The sequence below is a fragment of the Hippopotamus amphibius genome, chromosome 3 (assembly GCF_030028045.1).
Source record: "Hippopotamus amphibius kiboko isolate mHipAmp2 chromosome 3, mHipAmp2.hap2, whole genome shotgun sequence".
Lineage (NCBI taxonomy): Eukaryota > Metazoa > Chordata > Mammalia > Artiodactyla > Hippopotamidae > Hippopotamus > Hippopotamus amphibius.
In genome coordinates this window covers 99,396,602-99,414,613 of record NC_080188.1, presented here as the reverse complement: position 1 = coordinate 99,414,613, position 18,012 = coordinate 99,396,602, and the positions used below count along the sequence as shown (strand labels likewise).

The window sequence follows — 18,012 nt, the reverse complement described above, 5'->3', positions numbered from 1 at the left end:
TCTAGTGGGTAGAGGCTGCTGACATCCTTCCACGGGTGGGATGGTCGCCGCCACAGAGAACCACCCAGCCCCAAGGTCAGTGGTGCTGCGGTGGTGTAGACGGCTGGGTGCAGAGTGGCCCGGCCACACCTGATCTCCTCCGCATGTAGGGGAGGAGGTGCATGCGTGAGAGGCCAGGGGAGGCCTCCGAGGGCGTCGTGGTCTCTGCTGGGACCCCCATCAGGCTGCTCCTCGTCCCTCCTCAAGGCCGTGTGGTAACTGCCGGGTGCTGCCCTTGAGACATGGAGTGGGCTGGCCCGTGGCTCTTGGGGGGCCGGACCTGTCCATGCGCTGCAGCAGCGGGTGGGGGGCTGCCTGGCGCGCGGTTGTGGTACCTGCATCCCTGGCTGGCGGGTGTGGTGGGCACGGCTGGGACCGCAACCCTGGCAGCCCCCTGTCTCCAGGGGCTGCCCGCCAGCCTCGGTCCGTCGCTTCCAGGGCTGGGCCACGCGCCCTATCTGCCTCTTCCCACGGAAGCAGCAAGAAGAAGGTTCATCCTCCAGGAAGAAGCCCAGTGCTGGTCTTGGGGTAGCAACAGAGCTATGAGGGCTGGGCAGGGGCCTATGCTCGCCAGGCGCCCCGTCCCCAGCAGAGCACCGCCTCACCTCTGGAGGTGCTTGCCTGCACTCTCCACCCCCCACCTGGCCCAGCCCGTGTGATGCCCCCTCAGGCCCCCAAGCACAGGGCCTATCCTCTTCGGCTGGGGCAGAAGTAGCACCATCCACACCTGGCAGGGTCGGTCCAGGTGGTCCCACATCCCCACCCACCCGCACGGAGACTGGCGTGGGTGTCTTTACTGAAGGAATTTATTGTTTGGAACTAAAGTTGCTCACAGTTATTTGACAGGGGATACACGGGGTGGGGCTCGTCCGTTTCCGTGACATCAGTGTGTGTCCCGAGTACAAAAGAGGAAGGCTAACGAGAGGTATTGCTTTCCGGTCCTCTGTCTCTGGAGAAGCCACCACCCCCCCCCCCCCAACCCCCCCGCCCCAGCTTGTACTGCGTGGCTTTTGCTGTTATAGGTGTTCCATTTTTCTGTTATGTATTGAAATCCCAGCCTGTGGCGGGGGGTGGGGGGGGGTCAATGGAACAGAAGCGTTAAAATCTATCCACAACGGGAGAGGCGGCAGGCCGGATGCTAAGTGGACTTGTCACAGCGAGGGCATGCAATCACACCTGCCTCCCGCCCCGCCCGCGGCCCCGCCGGGACGGAGAGCACACCGCAGAGGATGCCGCTGCCTTTCTCTTTGTCCTTTCATGTTTTTGTGTTTTTTTTTTTAATTTTTTGTCATTTTAGTAAAAAACTCCTGCAGTGGCCCTGCCATCTTGTGTGTTGTGTGTAGGGGGCCAGCTTGGGCCTTCCTCCTGCCCCACACTCGGACACAAAACTAAGATGGTCCCGAGCCTGGGCCTGGCGGGGGGGCCCTGGTGGTGCCCGGCCCCCACAGGACTGGAGTTGCGTCTCCACGGTAACGGGACAGAACCTGGGACAGAGTGAACCGCGCCGTTCTCTAAATATATTTATATGTGTGTATAGAAAGAACTGAACTCAGCCTAGCCCTGCCCCGTGGCCCCCAACACCCTTCTCCAAAAACAACCAAGGAAAAAAGTTTATAAAAATATCTTGCAGGAATTCTTTAAAGTTTACAGTAGCTTGCCAGCGCTGCTTCGGCCGGCTGCCCCCGCCGCCCCAGCACCCCGATGACTCTGTCCACGGGCACCTCAGCCCAGACCCCCACCCTGCGCAAGACACACACACAGACGGCAGGACGGCGCTGCTGCTGCCCCTTCCCTGAACAGAGACGTAGAGAAACTCAATCAGTTAAAACAGCAAATAAATAATACTGATCTCGGCCAGCCCTGGGGCAGGTGCTGCGGGGCCCCCGGGGTCCCTCTCCACCTGCAGCCCCGGGGAGCTGGGGGTGGGATGCGGCGAGGCAGGTGGGTGGCGCCAAGACGCGCGGACGTGGACGAGGAGGGAGCAGCAGGCAGGGGACGTGCCAAGGAGAGGCTGAGCCTGATGGCAGCTTCGCCCCCTCGGGCCCGCCCCGGAGGCTGGCTGGACCCACCGAGGGTGCTGATCCCCGCGCGTCCAGTCGGGCGGGCCCAAGGCGGCGTCCCCTCGGGGTCGGATCCTCCTCCCCGTGGCCATGCGGAGCTGAAACCGGGCAGAGCGGCCGCGCGGGCGGGCGGCAGCGGCAGGAGAGGAGAGGGCAGGTCCGCGGCAGCTGCCTTCGGTCAGCCGGGGTCCAGTGCAGAGCACGGAGGACAGCCTCGTGGAGGTGACATGTTAACTTTTCGGGATAATTCCTGGTATCAGAGCGGAAACAGTGGCGTTGTCAGAGACAGGCAGAGACAGAGACAGCGAGAGAAAGAGAGAGCGGGCACGGGCGGCCCAGGCACGGCTGGGGCCCTCAGGGCCCCCTTTCCTTTCCTTTCCTCTCCTCCCCGGCTTCATGACAGTCTAGACAGACAGACAGGCGCGGCCCCGGGTCCACACCGGGCGGTCAGTGGACAGGCGGGCGGCGAGGCGGCCCGGGGGCCACGGTCAGGGCCATGCGGGGGAGGGGGCTATGTGTCTAAGGCTGCTCTCGGCGGGCGGCGGGCGGCCCCATCCTGGCCGTGTCCTTGCCCGCTGGGTGCTCGGCGTCCCCTCCAGGGCCGGGGCCAGCGGCCGCGGAGTCCCCGAGTGGGCCGTGGGCACTCCGCTTGGCGGGCGTGCTGGGGGCCTGGGCCGCCTGCCCGTTCTTCTCGTCTGAAAAAAGTTGTTTAATTACGTCAAAGAAGTTACTCAATGGGCTGCCTGGGTGCACAGAACAGAAGACAAAAGAAAAAAAAAAGAGAGAAAAGGGGAGAAAAGAAGGGAGGGAGGGAAAAGAGAGAACAACAGACGAATGAACGAAAGGCCTGCAAGGGGTCCAAGCGGGCGGGGGCCGCGGCAGCAAGCGGGGCAGGCGACCGGCGGGGCTCGAGGCCTCTGGGCTGTGGGGCAGCACCCAGGGTCGGTGGGGACCCTCCTCCCTCTCTAGGCCTCCCTGAAGGCCTGGCCCTCCCTCCCCCTCCACCTCCCTGTCAGCCCCGCGGCCCAGCTCTAGAGACAGAGGCGTAAAGGCCTGGGCCGAGCAGGCCCCTGGGGCTGGCGGCCGGAGAGGCTGGAGCCAGCGTGCCCTCCACACTCCTCCCAGCAGGCCTAGAGCCCGGCGCCTGGCCAGCCCGGGTGGCACAGCGTGGACACAGAGGTCAGCAGCAGACAGACGGATGGATGGGTGGACAGGCATGGAGCTTGGGTGTGGCAGGGCTGGGGCAGGCAGCCACAGTGGGGGCCCTGGTCCCAGAGGGAATGTCCTGAGGGCAAGAGCAAGGGGGCAGAAGTGGGGGACCCACCCCCCCCAGCGGGTCCTGTGCTCACGACCGGGGGCGCCTCAGCTCTACCTCCTAAACCTGGCCCCACCTGAGCACGAAGGGGCAGGGCCCCCCGCTTCCCACGGCTGCGGCGGGTGGGCAGCACATGCGCAGCCAGGCAGCTCTGGGCCTGGGCAGGAGCCGCTCCCCACCCGCCTCCAGTGGGCAGCAGGCCTGACGCCAGCCTCCAGCCCAAGGACCCCCAGCCAGAGCCCACACGCGAGTCCCTTGCTGGCCTTGGGCACCCCTTCCTGCTCTGAGCCTTGGGGTCCCTCCGTGCCCTGCCGTGATCCTAGGGCTGTGCCCGTGGCCACCCTGGGGGATGACAGAGACTGCTCGTGGCAGAGGCTGGCTGCTGGGCACGGCTGGGTGCCCTGGGGGACAACGAGGCCACGTGTGCACGTCCGGGCCCCTCGTGTACACAGGGATCCCAGGACAGCCCGGGGTGGCAGGGCAGCGCCTGGCCAGAAGCAGGCCACAGGTGGTGCAGGGGTGCGCGGTGGGGGAACAGCCTGGGGGCCCAGGAGAGCGTGAGGGGTTCTTACCACATTTGGAAAGCCTCCCCGTCATCACCTCCATACAGTTAGTGGTGTCTGGAGCACAGAATGGAGAGAGGAGGGGGGAAACGTGTGAAAAAGGCTTCCAGCTTACACCTCAAGCGGGATGCGGCCAGCAGCCTCGGGCCAAGTGGGGGTGGGGGGAGGGAGGCTGTGGCCAGGGGGTGGGGCTCAGATGTGGGCGGAGCCGGGGGGCCCCTAGCTGGAGTGGGGCACCTCTCCTGGGTAGTGAAGGGTCCTGCCTGGCCCTCCCTCCCCTCTGACCTCTGGGCACAGGACACATGCTTTGGCGCTGAGAGATCCAGGCCTCTGGCTGTGGTCTATGCTGGCCACCTCCGTGTCCTCACCCTGCTACTCTGTGACTCAGGTAGCCACAAGGCTCCCATTTGCCCCTCGTTCATGGTGGCACCCCTACCCCACTCCCCTTCCTCTCCCACCTTCTGCTGGGCGTGGCAGTGTTGGGGCTGGGGGTGGGGAAGGCAGCAGGGCAGGGGTGGAGGGCGGCTGCCTCTAGTTCTCACTGGGGCCTCCCCTCCCTGGGCTGGGTGAGGGTCCTATTGGAGTGGCCACCAACTCTCTTGGCCTGGTGCCCGAGAGGCCCCAGTTTCTGCTCCCTCCTCCAGTGGTTCTAGGACAGCTTGCTGGACAAGAGTGTCCAGTATGAGTGGGAGGGTGTTGAGAAAGGCTGACTCCTCTGGGAGGCCTGGGGATAGGGCAAGGGATGGGCTGGGGTCCCGGGCTAGGGTCCCAGACTGGGTTCCCCGGGTCCAGGGCTCCCTGAAGGAGGGCAGGGGAGACGGGCTTAGCCCACAGCAGGCACCCAACAGTCCCAGGGATGTGGGTTTGGGCCCAGGGCTAAAACGGGGATGGGGCCCTGTGGAAGGGCCGTGTCCACCCTGCTTGCTATTGGGCCCAGGGCCTAGTGCAGGGGACACTGGCTGACAGAATGGTACGCCTTAAGGTGCGACTCTGCCTGGCCAGGAGCAGAGGGGCCGTGGCCCTGGGTGGGGGGTGCAGGCACGGCTGTCCTCTGGGCGGCACACCAGGCCCCCCGCTTGCCTCCCTGGGCAAGCTCTGTCCTTCCCTAGCCTCAGTTTCTCCCTGGGAGCACCGCCCTGCTCTGAGGTGGCACTAAAGGCACTGGCTGCCAGGCCAGCCTCGCTCCCAGGGCCAGGGTGTCGGGGGCCCTCCAGCCACAACCCGCCAATAGGGTGACGAGGCACACGTTGGGGGAGAAAAGGGGGGACAGGTGAAACACAGACGATGGGATGAGGATGGCGGCGTGGGGGTGAACGATGGGGCTGGTCTGGCCTCTAGGACCCCACACAGAAACACAGCCGCAGGGGCCTGTGAGAGGTGGGACTTGGGCTGGACCCTATGCTCCCCGGACCCCACATCCTGACACAGGCCCCGTGGAGGGCCAGCATCTCCCACCAAGCGCACGCGTGCGCCACACCTTCCCTGACACAGCTCATGCACGTGCCCCCTGGGCTCCCCCGCACCCCCACGGCTGCGGCCGTTCCCACCAGACCCCGAGCAGCACGGGCCCCTGGGCCCCCGGGCCCCCAGCGCCTGCAGGCCTGGGCAGCCCGTCCTGCGTGCCCCCCAACCCCGGGCCAGCTGGGGAGCCCCTGCTCTAACTGGACCTCGGGCTCCCTCTGTCCTGCCATCATGGGGAGGGTGGGTGGCGGACAATCCCTCACGTGTCAGCCGGCGTGGGCACCAGGCCCACAGCCCTGGAGGGTGCTGCGTGGGGCCCGAGGGCAGCACCTTGATCACTGCCCTTCGGGGCTGCTCTCACTGGCCTGGAGCTGGGCTGCCCCTGTGTCCAGCCACTCGGCTGGGTGCTGGGCCTGCGTGACCTGTCCAGGGCCGGGAGGTGGCCGCTGGACACGCGGGTGGGCACAGGGTGCCCTCCTCAGGGCTGGCCTGGCTCTCGCAAAGGTCCTGCCCGCAGCCCCCTCCCTGCCCCAGCGGCGGGGCCGGACACCTTACCTGCCAGCGTCAGAGGCTACTCTCGTAGCTGGTGGCCACCTTCTGGCCCTTAAGCCCAGCACCCCAGCTTAGTCCTGGAGCTGGCGGGGGGGGTTCTACAGTGGACAAGAGGCGCCTTTCAGTGTGGCGTGCTGGGCCCTACCTCCCTGGTGTGCAGAGACTGCCAGCCGCTGCGCCGGGAGGGCCCTGCTCCCTGGGGGGCACGCACGCGGCTGGGCAGGGAGGTGGGCGCGCGAGGGGCCGCGCCCCGTCACCAGCCCTTGGGGCGGCCCGAGCTGCACGCCCCCCTCACCTGACAAGTGCTGGGCAGAGGGCTGGCCGTGTGTGCTCAGCAGCTGGGTCTGAATGGTCTCCACAACCCTCTTGAAGCGGCGGCTCGGGCCTGGAGGAGATGGGGCGGGTGAGGCGGGCAGGGCAGGTCCAGAGCCCCACCCCGGGAGCCCACCCCTCGGCCTCTGCCAGCAGCGCACCTGACAGCAGCGTGAACGTGACAGAGTAGATGCCGTTCTCTTTCTGCGCTGCCCCGCCCTCAGTGTAGGTGATGTCCACCTGGAACTTGACCGGCTTCTGGAACACCGCCGGGCCACCCGCCGCCTTGTATTCAGCCCGGAAGCTCGTCTGCGAGACCACGCTGTGGCTGAGGCTGGGGATCTGCGGGCAGCGGCGGCATAAGCGTGGCCTCGTCGGGAGGCGCCGGAGGAAACCCCAGAAAGAGGGCAGCCAGTCGCCCCACCCCAGCAGCAGGGCTCCCCGTGAGCCTCAGCCAGACGGAGTTCCAGACACATTGCAGACGGGTTGCGACGTGAGAGCAGAAAGCAGGGCTCTAAGTGGTGGGGCGGGGAGGGCGGTGAGGCCAGGGGGCAGCTACAGGCCCTGAGCGTGGCAGGGAGGCCCAGGGCTGGAGCCTGTGCCCCCAGTTGAGATGACGCCCCTGGGGTCAAGGCCCCGGACCGCTGACCACAGCACCCACTGCTGTGTAGATTCCAGGGGCTGTGGCTCCGGTGCGGGCAGGGGGCCCCGGCGTGTTTAGTGGCACAGCGCCAGGAAAATGCCAGTCAAGACAAGCCCAGGAAGCTGTCTTGCCTCAGGAGGGTCACCCCCAGGACAGGGCTCTGCTGCTTGGGGAGCACAGCGCCAGCTCCCCGGTTACAAGGGGCTGAGTCCACGTCACAAACGGGAAATCCTGGGGTCCCCGGAGGGGCCTGGGGGGCTCCAAGGAAGGCCCAGACCCAGGGCCGGAGGAGAAAGGCTGCAGTGGCGGGGCTGGGGGGACTCAACGGGGCCGGGATGCCCACACCCAGCACAAGCCGAACCCCGGGGACCTCTGGGAGGATGGTCACGCCGTGCCTGGGCTCGAAGGGAAACGTGGCTGCATCCAGGAGGCAGGGAGGCCACTTGCGGGGCGGGGCTTGGGCTGCCCTAGTTAGAGGAACCCCCACCCCCGGCCGGCCCGCCCATCCCGAGGCTGTGGGGATGCTGAGGTACCCCTACGCTGTGCTCCTCAGGGCTTTCCGCCCAAGCACCCCAAGATCCCAGCAAAGAAAATGGGACCTGCCCAGGGCCCAGGCACAGCCCACCTCACAAGCCGCCCACAGGAGGCCAGGGCTGCAGGAGGCTGGCAGCGTGGGTAGTGGGCGGAGGGCGCACAGGACCCAGAGCCAGGCCCCCGGGACGGTTCTCGAGGCCACGGGTACACCCACCAGACCCAGGAGAGGCCCCAGGCTCCCTCCTCAGAGAAGGAAGTGCCTCACCCCCCATCTCAGGGAAGCACCCCCCACCCTGGTCCTGCCGGGCCCGCGGCCTGGGGCAGTGACCTAGTGGGCGAGGCTCACCGACAGGAAGGCATGCACGATGTCGGCTTTGATCGAGCTCAGTGGCTTGTCCTTGATGACCACAAAGATCTGCTCCTCCTTCTCCAGGTTGATAAAGTTCCCAAACCAGGACTTCTTGGCGAGCCTGGGGCAGTGCGCAGGGCTGGTCAGGCCAGGGTCCATTGGCCCAGCCCCGAGCACAGGCCTGTCCTCCCCTTGGGGCTGCGGGCCAGCTCCCTGTCCTAACTAGACCCCTGCCCTGACCCCACCATGGTGACGGACCCCATAGCCCTGACGCCACCATCCTGACCCCGACCCCCCAGCTCCCATCCTGACCTCCTGACCCCGGTCCTGACCCTGACCCTCCAGCCCCCATCCTGACCCCCTGATCCCGATCCCCACCCTCCATCCTGACCCCACCATCCTGACCTCTGACCCCCACCCCTGCCCTGACCCGACAGTCTTAATGCTAATCCCACAGCCCTGGGCCTCACACATCACCCCCCCAACCCCTCCCCTCCGCTGCCTGCTTGGGCCTGGGCAGCACCCACCAGAATCGCCCCAGGAAGAAAAGGAGATAGGGGTACGGTGCCCTACCCTTGAGCCCCCGACCACTAGCCTCGCTGCTCTCTGTTTAAGCCACCATGTTTCTGGGTAACGTGCTAACAGCTGCACTCCTGCAGCTTCCTGGAAAAAAGTGCCCCTGCCTGGGGCTGCACAGGGAGCAGAGCGTAGGAGGGGGGGTGAGGCAGGCCGGGGACCCCTGCACAGGTATGCACCGGAGAGACGGGGGCCCCGGATGCTACCTGCCCCTCCCCTGGCAGGCCACTCTGTCCTTGGGGACCAGTGGCCACCTGGCCGCCTGCATCCCCACTGCCCCAGCCCAGGTCACTGTGTGGAACTCGGAGATCGCTTCAACCCCGGGGGCCCAGTTGCTGTGTGGGGCAGGGCAGGGCAGGGGCCTCCCACATGTGACCCCCTCCACAGGCGCCTGGGGCTTCTCTGCCCCCTCCACCATTGTCCTCTGGTCTCGTCACTGCCCTGCATCTGGGGTCCCCTTCTCTGAGGCACGACCTTCCCCCACGGCGCACACCAGTGTGGGGGAGACCCAGTCGGCCCCCTCATCCTGCCTCCCGGATTCAGCCTTTGGGGCCCTCCCTCGCGTAGACGAGGCCCAGGACTTGCTTCTGACCAGCAGAACGTGGGGAGAGGGACAGGGGTCACGTCTGAGATCAATCTCTAAAAGTCTGGACTTCCGTCTGGCACGTGGGTCTCCACCTCGTTTTGACGAAGCCAACTGACATGGACAGATGTGGCGGGGACGGTCGGATGTGATGGGAGGCCCGCGTGGCCAGGCACCTGAATCCTGCCCGCCACTACACAAGCTTGGTGGCGGATCCTGCCCCAGCTGGGCCTCTTGATGACCTCCGCTGGCTGACACCCCGAGACTGGGTGTGGCCGTGTGCCGCTGGGAGTGGCCGCTGGCTCAGCACCCAGGCAGCGCTCATGCGGGCACGGCCAGGGCTCCACAGGCACATACAGCCCCGCAGGCTGGACCGGGGCCAGGGCCGGCTCGCTGGGGCCCGGCCTCTTGCTCTGGCGGCCCCAGCAGGTGAGCCATGGGGTCTGAGGGCCGACACCACTCCCCAGCCGGTCTGGGGCTTGGCTGGCGTTTCCTGCTGTGACTCCCCTTTTCCTGCCCGTTTCCAGAGCTGGTGCTGCAGCCCTGGTGTTGCGGCAGCAGCAGGCGGCCGCCCACAAAGGTGTCTCCACTCCTGCGGCAGGAGCCCCGACAGAGGACGCACATCCTTTCAGACCCCGCACCGCTGCTTGGCCGCCTCGCCTTCCTCCCCACACCCTGCCAGCTCTGCGGCGTCGCTATGTTCAGAGCTCGGGGGTGCAGGCCGCCCGTGCTGCTCACACCACCCACTCCAGGACCCACTGGGGCCAGAGCCCAGGACACGGACCGGAAGGTGGTTCTGGAGCCCACGGGGGGGGGCTTCTGCCCCTGCTGCCTCGATGATGAGACAGAATGACAGGAAAGCTCGGCTTTGTACTTTGTTTTGTCTGGTCTGAGAGCAGCCTGGATGAGCCGGGAGGGCCTCTGACAGTTGAGTTTGGGCATCAGCTGGGCCTGTTTGGTAAAGATTGGATGCTGCTTCTTGAGACTGACTTTGAGACATGGTGACAAGCAGACTCCAAGCGGAGCAATCGCCCTCCACGACGTGGCAGGGCTTGTCCACTGGGTGGAAGGTCCTGAGAGCAAAGGCTGAGGCTCCTGGAGAAGGGACTCCCAGGACTGAGACGGAGGAGCCAACCTGATTCCCGTCTGCGGAGCCTATAGTCCCAGACATGCCAGCCACGCAATCACAGCAGGTACAGGAACCCAGCAGCCCCCACGTGTGCACGTGTACACACAGACACACCTGCGCTCCTGATACGAGGCTGCTAGCCACCGGTGGAGGGAATGTCTCAGGGCGGGCGAGCATGTCCTCGGGAGGAGCAGGTGCTGGGGGTGCGGTGGCCCCCCAGGGCCACCCATCTGTGCCCCCTGCCTCATCAGCCACACCTGCTGGGTGGCAGGCATTGGCCAGGGCCCTCAGGAGGGGGATGGGGCCTCCAGAACTCAAGAATGGGCCGGAGAGGCTGCAGGCCACCTGCCACGATGGTTTTTTTTAACTTTCTTGAGAAACCTAACAATTATGTTACCGACGTGGCTGTGAGAGCTGCTGATGACAGCAGGAAACTGCGACTGAAGGGACAGGAACGGCGGGATCACAGAGACCCCGAAACCGCACACTTCAGGCTGGCTGCCCTCCAGCTCTGCCCCCGCCTGCTGTGGCCACGAACCCCACAGGGGTCATGACGACATGGAAACAGCAGCTTCTTCTGCCAGGCCCACAGCTGCCGGTGAGGTCACAGCGGCCCTGCCCTGCGTCCACGCCACACATCACCTTCACACGAGGCCGGGGGAGCGAAGGTTGAAGCCTCTTGGGGTCTTCGGCCCAGATACACAGGACTCGCAGCCAGACGTCTGGCAGGGCTGCAGCACGGCCTCCCCGTCGCCTCTAGGCCCTGCTTCCTCCGCTTGCAGGACGGTGAGCCGGGGGCTCAGTGTGTCCTGACCTTGGCCAGGGCCACCCTCCCCTGGACACGTGTCCCTGCTGGCCACTCCTCCTCGGCCACTTCCGTGAGGCTCTCCACCCCCATGAGCCGCCGGCTCCGGCCACACTCGGGGCTAGGCCCACCCCAGGATGCCCCAGTCAGCACCACCCAGGGCTCCTCCTGGGCGGAGGTCCATTCTGCAGGCCCTGCACACCCGGCCACCACGGGCTCGGGGCCCGAACGCTTCCCTCTGTGGAGGCCACGGCTCTCAGCAGCTGTGGACAGTCACTCTGAGGTGTGGCTGTGCTGTCACCTTCTCCTCCCAGCCCCAGGCCCCCCAGGCGGTGGCTTCTGAGCACATCTGGGAAGAGCAGCTCCCTCATGCCCAGGCCCTGCCCCCTGACCTGGCACTCAAGGTGGAGACACAGAAACCCCAGTGCTGGGGCCGAGGCGGAAGGTGGTGGGAGGGGCCCAAAGCCCGCAGTAGATCCCCCTGCCTGACACGTAGGAGGATCCATCACAGACCCCTGCGCACATGCAACAGGTCACGCCTGGCCTCGGGCAGGGGCACTTACTCTGGGGATGACTCCGGGGTCAGGTTGGACATCTCCTCGGGCGTTGGAACTGCACACAGGAAGGACCAGGAGAGAGCATGGTGACCACTCCACCCTTCCCCCACCAGGGCCCCCGTGCCAAGGGTGGGGTCTCGGGAGCCACGACACTGTCCCCAGTGCCCATAGGCCAGGTCAGCTCCCGGCCCTGGCCTGCCGCTGCCGCCTCTGCGACAGCCTTGGGCCACAGGGAGCTGTCCTGCCTTCTGGTGCTGAAACCAGGCCTCACCGTCTCTGGCCTCCATCCCAGACGGATGGCACCGCCCCCCATGCGCTGCCCTATGCGACTGGTGGGCCCTGGTGGCCAGAAGGTAACAATCGCCCCTCGGCACCCAGCACACAACAGCAGGCTGCCCACCTCTGCCCCAGCCCCGTGGGCCTCCTCACCACCCACTCCCACGCCTCCCCAAGCCCACCCACTGGCCCGCGCTCCTCCAGGGGCTCAGGCAGCCCAGCCTCAGCAGGCTGCTGGGACAGAGGGGAACAGCCAGGAAGGGTCCCACGGCCACGCCCACCGGGCAGGCATCTCTGCTGCAGGGGCCCCTGGCACACAGTAGGCAGGCTTGGGAACACATGGGCACTGGAGGCACTGCCTGCCAGCGCTTTTGGGAGGCCACCAAGGCGGAGGGGCAGACCCTCCAAGGGCGGCCCCTGCCTGCCCTGCTGGCCAGGATGGCCGTGCTCTCCAGGCCCCCCCCCCCCACGTCTGGTCACACTCACCCTGCAGTTTCCGGCGGTGGAAGCGGGGCGACCCCAGGAAGCTGTTCTTGATGGAGTTGAGCCGTGTTCTCCAGGGCACTCCGCCCACGCTGGGGCTGGACGGTGGTGTGGGGGTGGGCGTGCCGGCCGGGCTCTCCTTGGGCGTGTGCACAGGTGTCCCCTTGGGGGTGGGGAGGGGACTGCCCCTTGGAGAGGGGTGAGGGGTCACCTGTATGGTGGGGACAGATTTGGTGTTCGGTTCAGTCCCGGCGGGTGGGAGCCGGCCAGGGGCCGGCAGGGTGGGTGGGCTTGTGGGCAGGGTCAGCTGGGGGCTGAGGCCCCCCGGGGCAAGGGGCCGGGCCTGGGTGCCGGCCGGGAGTGGGTTGGACTTGGTGCCCTGCAGTGGCTTGTCAGTCAGCTTGGCCTTGCTCGGCAAGGTCTGGGTCTTGGGGTTGGGCCACGGGGCGGCTGGTGGAGGTAGGACGTGTCCAGGCCGAGAGGCGCTCCGGCAAGCTTCGGGCTCCACGGGGGCGGCCAGGGGGCAGGCCACAAAGGGGAGCTCGGGGGGTGGGGGGGGCAGGACAAACTTTCTAACAGGCTACAGGGCAGCACGGAGGGCGAGAGGGGCAGAGCAAGGGGTCCCCGAGAGCCCAGCAGCCGCAGTGCATGCCACCCCGCCCCACATGCACACACAGCGCCAGGAGGACCCCCAGGCAGGACCAGCGGGGGCAGGCGGGTGGGAGGCGGGGAGAGTGTTTGCCACAAAAGAAAACAACACATGAGAAAACAAACAAAACAAAACAAAAAACGTGCAGTTAGCGAGAGCAGCCCGAGCCCACAGAGCAGCGACTGCCACCATGTGGCGGCCCCACAGCAGGTGGGGTGGGGGTCCGCCGGGCCGCCCCCCACCCTGGTGCACGCTGGTGATGGGGTGCGGGGGTGGGGTCAGTCACTCACCCGGGGGCTGCTGAGTGGGCTGGTGGAAAGGCCTGAGGAGGCGCCGCTGATGGACCTAGACCTGGGGACACAGGTGCAGAGGGCGGCTCAGACGGGGAAGGGGCCTTGGGCTCTCGGCCCCTCTCTCCTCTGGCGGACCCTGCAGGAGCCCTGGAGCCCTGGCCAAGAGCCCCGAGGCTCCCTGGTCTGGTGCACACCCGGCTGCGCCCACGGCTCTCTTGCTGTCCCCATCCCACCTCTCACCAGGCCCAGGAGAGACCCCGGCCCCTTGAGGGCCCCATCAGAGCCCCAGTGGTGCAGCTGAAAGTCTTGGGACTCCTCTTCCCCCCACGCAGAAGGGGCCCCAGGCCCAGCACGGCCCAGCAGCGCCCTCAGCAAGGATCTCTCAGGGCCCGGGGTGGGCAGAGGAACGAGAGGAGACGGCGCTTCCCGTGAGCCAACCCCAGCCCCCCTGCCGGGGTCCCCTCTCCATGCTCCAGCTGCCCTGAGCCCAGCCCAACCCCGAGACTGAGCTGTCACAGGCCCTGAGTCCTGCGCACCACCCAGCGTCTCACACCCTGGCGCGTGGGCCACCAGCGGGCACTGGCCCAGCCCGTCCATACCCAAGGCCCACCCGCCGGGCCCAGGGCCACCCACAGCCGTCCCCTCGCTCACACCATGAGCGCCTGGGATGGGCGTCGGCAGGGACGCAGTCTCCGTCCACCCCGGCCCCATTCGGCCTGCAGGCCTGGCCTGGGCCTGGCCGGAGAGAGGCCACTGGCCCAGCGTGCCCGGCGGAGACACGCATGCAGCTGCCACCCCTTTGGCGCAGAAACCGGACACCTCTCGGGGCAGGGCCAGGCCTGGGGGCCTTGCTCCACCACCCCGTGTGGCCTCGAGGGAAAGGAAACGCCCGCTCACCCCTGGGCGCCGGCACCTGCCATCCTTAGAGGAAGGAAACCAGAGGGGTCGAGGCAGCCACAGGAGAGAAGAGGACAGAAAAGAGTGAAGGGCTTCCAACCGCCTGCCCGCCTGCCCGCCAGCCCGGCCACACTGCCCACACCGCAGCCAGCCCCTGGGCCTCGGGGCGGAGCTGAGCCCCCTGCTGGCTGGTCGCCCGGCACCTGTGCGTTGGGGCCCCGTGGCAATGACCCTCCAACTCCCCCTGCACCTGACACAGTCATGGAGCTGGGGGCGGCGCTGACCCTGCTCTCGGCACCCCTGGCCCAGCCCGCCTGCGTCCAGGACCACACCCAGAGCCAGGCCCAGGCCTGAAGCTTTCAGATGCTGAGAACGGGGCCGGGGGTCTGGTCGGTCCCAGCTGGTGCCCACCCCAGCAGCCACGCGCCAGCCACGAGCCCAGTGCCCAGCACAAGGAAAGCGGAGAAGCAGAAGCGGGAGAGAGAGGGAAGCCGCGTCGACACCCTCCTGTCTAACCAGGCGGCCCCTGGAAACTGAGCTGTGGGAGGGACGGTGCCAGCACGAGAACAGCGGAGTGCAGCGCAGAGCGGGCGAGGCGCAGGCAGGTGCAGGGCATCAGAGGGGGCCCAGGGGTGGAGGCGGGCCCTGTGCAGAGAGCGCTGGCACCAGCGCCTCCTGCCCCTTCCTCGGGAGCCTGCAGCCGCCTGCGACTGCCACTTCCACTCCGGCCCTTGTGGGTAGCAGGGCAGCCCCAGGACATGGGCCAGCGTGGGATGGGAGGGGGAGCTTAACCAGGGCCACAGAGGCGCTCTGACCACAGGGCAAGGGCGGGTCGGAAGGGGCGTCGCGGCCTGCAGCCCAGGGGCCCCAGGGCGGGGAGCGTCTGTGGGTCTCCTGGGCCCTCCCGGGCTGGCCATGGGCCTCGTCCCGGCAGCCCCACTCCTCCTCCTGGGGGTTGGCCTAGCCTGACCCAGACCCTTCCCCGGCTCGCTGGAAGGTTCCCTCACCAAAGGGGAGCGGCCCGGATGCACCTCAGGCCCAGCCCTGCCACCAGGCCCCCCGCTGTCTTTGGGGCTGGGGGGCGGGGGATGGGTGGGCAGGGTGTATACCTGTCTTCTGTGCTGAATTGGGGGTGGGCTTCAGCGATATCCAGGCTTTTACTGAACATTGCTTTACTACAGCAGGAACAAAGCGAGAAAACAGAGTTACTGACACAGCCCCGCCAGGCGGCCCAGGAGGCCAGGCCTCCACACGGCTCCGAGCAGGCACAGCCCACCTGGCCCCAGGCCAGGGCACACAGATGTGGGGGAGGTCAGGCAGGAGAGCACCAGGCCGCAGTGCACCCTGCCCCGGTGGCCTACTGGCCAGGGTGGCCTGGCTGGGCCTTGGAGGACGCCTAGCACCGTCACCAGCCCAGGACCCCTCCAGTCCCAGCAGGTGTAGCCGGTTGTGGTGACGAGGGGTCAAGCCAGAGAGGAAGCAGAGCCTGAGGAGCAGCAACGGGTGGGGACGTGCCAGGTTGGGGGGCGGCTTTCCAGTGACCTGACCCTGCCCCAGCACCCCCGGCCCCCCAAGGCATCTGGGCCAGGAAGGCAGAGCAGAAGCCAGCCCAGCCCCTGCCCCAGGCAGGCAGGGTGTGGGGGGCTGGCGCAGCGAGAGCTGGCGAGCCTGTGGCCTGCCCTACAGGTGTGGAACCGGAAGCCAGGACAAGGCTCGGGAAAGGTGGGCTGGGGATAGGTGGCCTCTCGCCTGGGTCGCTGGAGAGGGCCATTTCCCTGGGACCCCACCGGGAGAGGGGCACCCCCAACAAGCAGGACACAAGGCACAATCAGGGCAGGACCACGACCAGCAGGGACCGTCCTCCTGCTCCTCCCCTCCCCCCACGCCAGCACAGAAGCCCGTGGGCGCTGGGCCACAGCAGCTCGGAGACCTGGAAGGAGTCCCCAGAGGCTGGGACGCCAGGTCACAGGCTGAGTCAGCCTGCTTCCCGGGGGAGGGCCTGGGGCCACCAGGAGGCTGTGGCCTGGGAGTTAGCCGGCCAGTTGAATTCTGATGGTGGCCCAGTAGCCCTGCAGTTCCCCAGAGGCCTGGCCAGAGAGTCTGTCCCCAGATGGCTGAAGCCCCTGCCTGGGCAGGAAAGCTTGGTCTCAGCCAGCTGGCCCCAAATCAGCAGAGGTTCTGCAAGACCCGGATACCCTTCCTTCTTCCAGGGGGGTCTGTTTGGATAGCCCAGACCCACTCATCACCCACCCCCTGCCCCCAAGTTCCATGTCCCTGAGCCCTGCACTGCCACAGGTGACCCAGACATGGGCTCAGCATCTAAGGGCTGCGGCTCTGCACACAGCTTGACCTCTGCCCAGCCCAGCTCAGCCCAGCTCAGCCCACTTAAGTCCAGCTCAGTTCAGCCCAGCTCAGATCTGCTCCATCTAATCCACTCCAGCTCAGCCCAGCCCAGTCCTGGCCAGGATGGCCTAATCCGGCCCAGTTTAACCCAGGCCAACAAAGCCAAGCCCTGCCCATCTCAGTCCAGCCCAGCCCAGCCCAGTCTACTCCAGTCTACTCCAGTCCCGCTCAGCTCAGCCCAGCCAATTCAGCCCAGCTCAGTCCAGCCCAGCCCAGAGTTCAGCCCAGATCAACCTACTTCAGCACAGTCCAGCCCAGTCCAGATCAACCCTGCCCAGTGCAGCCCAGCTCAGCCGAGACTAGTCCAGCCCAGCTCAGCGCAGCTCAGTGCAGCCACTGCAGCCCATGCAGCCCAGCCCCCTGCACAGCGCAGTCCAGCCCTGCCCAGTGGCCTTGACCCAGCCCCAGGGCCAGGGGGAAGGAGAAGAACCAGGCCAGACCCAGCACAGCCCCCGAGGCGCGCCATCGCTGAGCGGCCAGGTGCCAGGAGGCGGAGCACAGGGCCCTCCCAGAAGGCACGTACCTCTGGCCGTGCTGGGCCATCTCGATGGCCCGCCGCGCAGGCACCGGGGAGCCGCCGTCCGTCACGCTCAGCACCTCCATGGACTTGCGCTCAGGCCGCCGCTTGCCGTGCCGGTTCAGCATCGGGGAGTCCACACGCTTCCGGGGAGGGTCTGCGTGCAGATGGGGGTCAGGGGGGCAGCCCGGAGGGGGCAGCACAGGCCGGGCCACCCTGGGACCTTGTACCTATCTCATTCCTGGGCGGCAGGTCCTCGTCCTCATGGCTCGGATACCTTTCTTTCCGGTCCAGTAGGAGGAAATAAATCATCTTCTCCTGGTTTTCCCTGCAGTGGGTGAGAGAAGGGTGGCTGGGGGTTCCTGGGGGGCGGTGTTCCCACCCCCGGCCTCCGCCACACACCCCCGCAGCCCCGCCCCCGACGCACTCCTCTGACAGCAGATCCTGCAGCAGCTTGTTGCGGTCCCGGAAGCAGCCCAGCGAGTGCATGCTGTCCAGCACGTCGGGGTCGATGTCCTCCAGGCTGGGCAGCGAGCGGATCTGCACCTTGCGGGGGATGGGCTGCTCCGGCTCCGGCTCGTTCTTGCCTCCTCTGTGGGCGACAGGGCCCCACCGCCGGTCACTCCCCTCTGGCCCGGCCCGAGCTCTTCCGCCCCCTCCCCTCCGGGGGCCCGGAGTCCTGCTGCTTTCCCTGCGCCCAGCCCCTGCACGCCTCCTGCGTCCTGCCTGCGCCCAGCGTAGGCCGGCCCGGGGTCCCCGAGAGCCGGCGGGGGGCCGCGGCCGGAGGCGGCCCGCGCTGGGCCGGCCCTCCCCCCGCCTTCCCTAGCAGGCCCCGCAGGCTGCGGCGGCAGGCAAAGCAGGCGATGAGGGGAGCAGAAGCTACTTACATATACCATATGTGTTTCTGAATGTGCTCTAGCTACAAGGAAAGAGAAACAGGGCGTTAGTACGAAGGAGAAGCGAGGCCGCGTTAGGAGGCCAAAGGGGAGGAGCGGGAGCGCCCGAGCACGGAGAGC

General features: G+C 67.1%; 1 protein-coding gene across 2 annotated transcripts in view; it reads right to left on the bottom strand.

The window, feature by feature from the left end:
- Positions 1-823: 823 nt before the first annotated feature.
- The window catches only part of BRSK2 (BR serine/threonine kinase 2), a 63,669-nt gene continuing 46,480 nt past the window's right edge, over positions 824-18,012 (bottom strand). Inside the window, exons 9-20 of one of the 2 annotated variants that reach the window (XM_057728839.1) lie at positions 17,884-17,915; positions 17,424-17,588; positions 17,227-17,324; positions 17,003-17,153; positions 13,177-13,237; positions 12,241-12,448; positions 11,485-11,533; positions 7,826-7,949; positions 6,464-6,644; positions 6,286-6,375; positions 3,987-4,034; positions 824-2,842 (exon numbers count right to left, since the gene is read on the bottom strand). In XM_057728839.1, coding sequence (XP_057584822.1) covers positions 2,619-2,842; positions 3,987-4,034; positions 6,286-6,375; positions 6,464-6,644; positions 7,826-7,949; positions 11,485-11,533; positions 12,241-12,448; positions 13,177-13,237; positions 17,003-17,153; positions 17,227-17,324; positions 17,424-17,588; positions 17,884-17,915 — 1,431 coding nt within the window. In that variant the 3' untranslated portion in view covers positions 824-2,618. The remainder of the gene's footprint in view (positions 2,843-3,986; positions 4,035-6,285; positions 6,376-6,463; positions 6,645-7,825; positions 7,950-11,484; positions 11,534-12,240; positions 12,449-13,176; positions 13,238-17,002; positions 17,154-17,226; positions 17,325-17,423; positions 17,589-17,883; positions 17,916-18,012) is intronic. The other variant, XM_057728840.1, reaches the window with a different exon arrangement.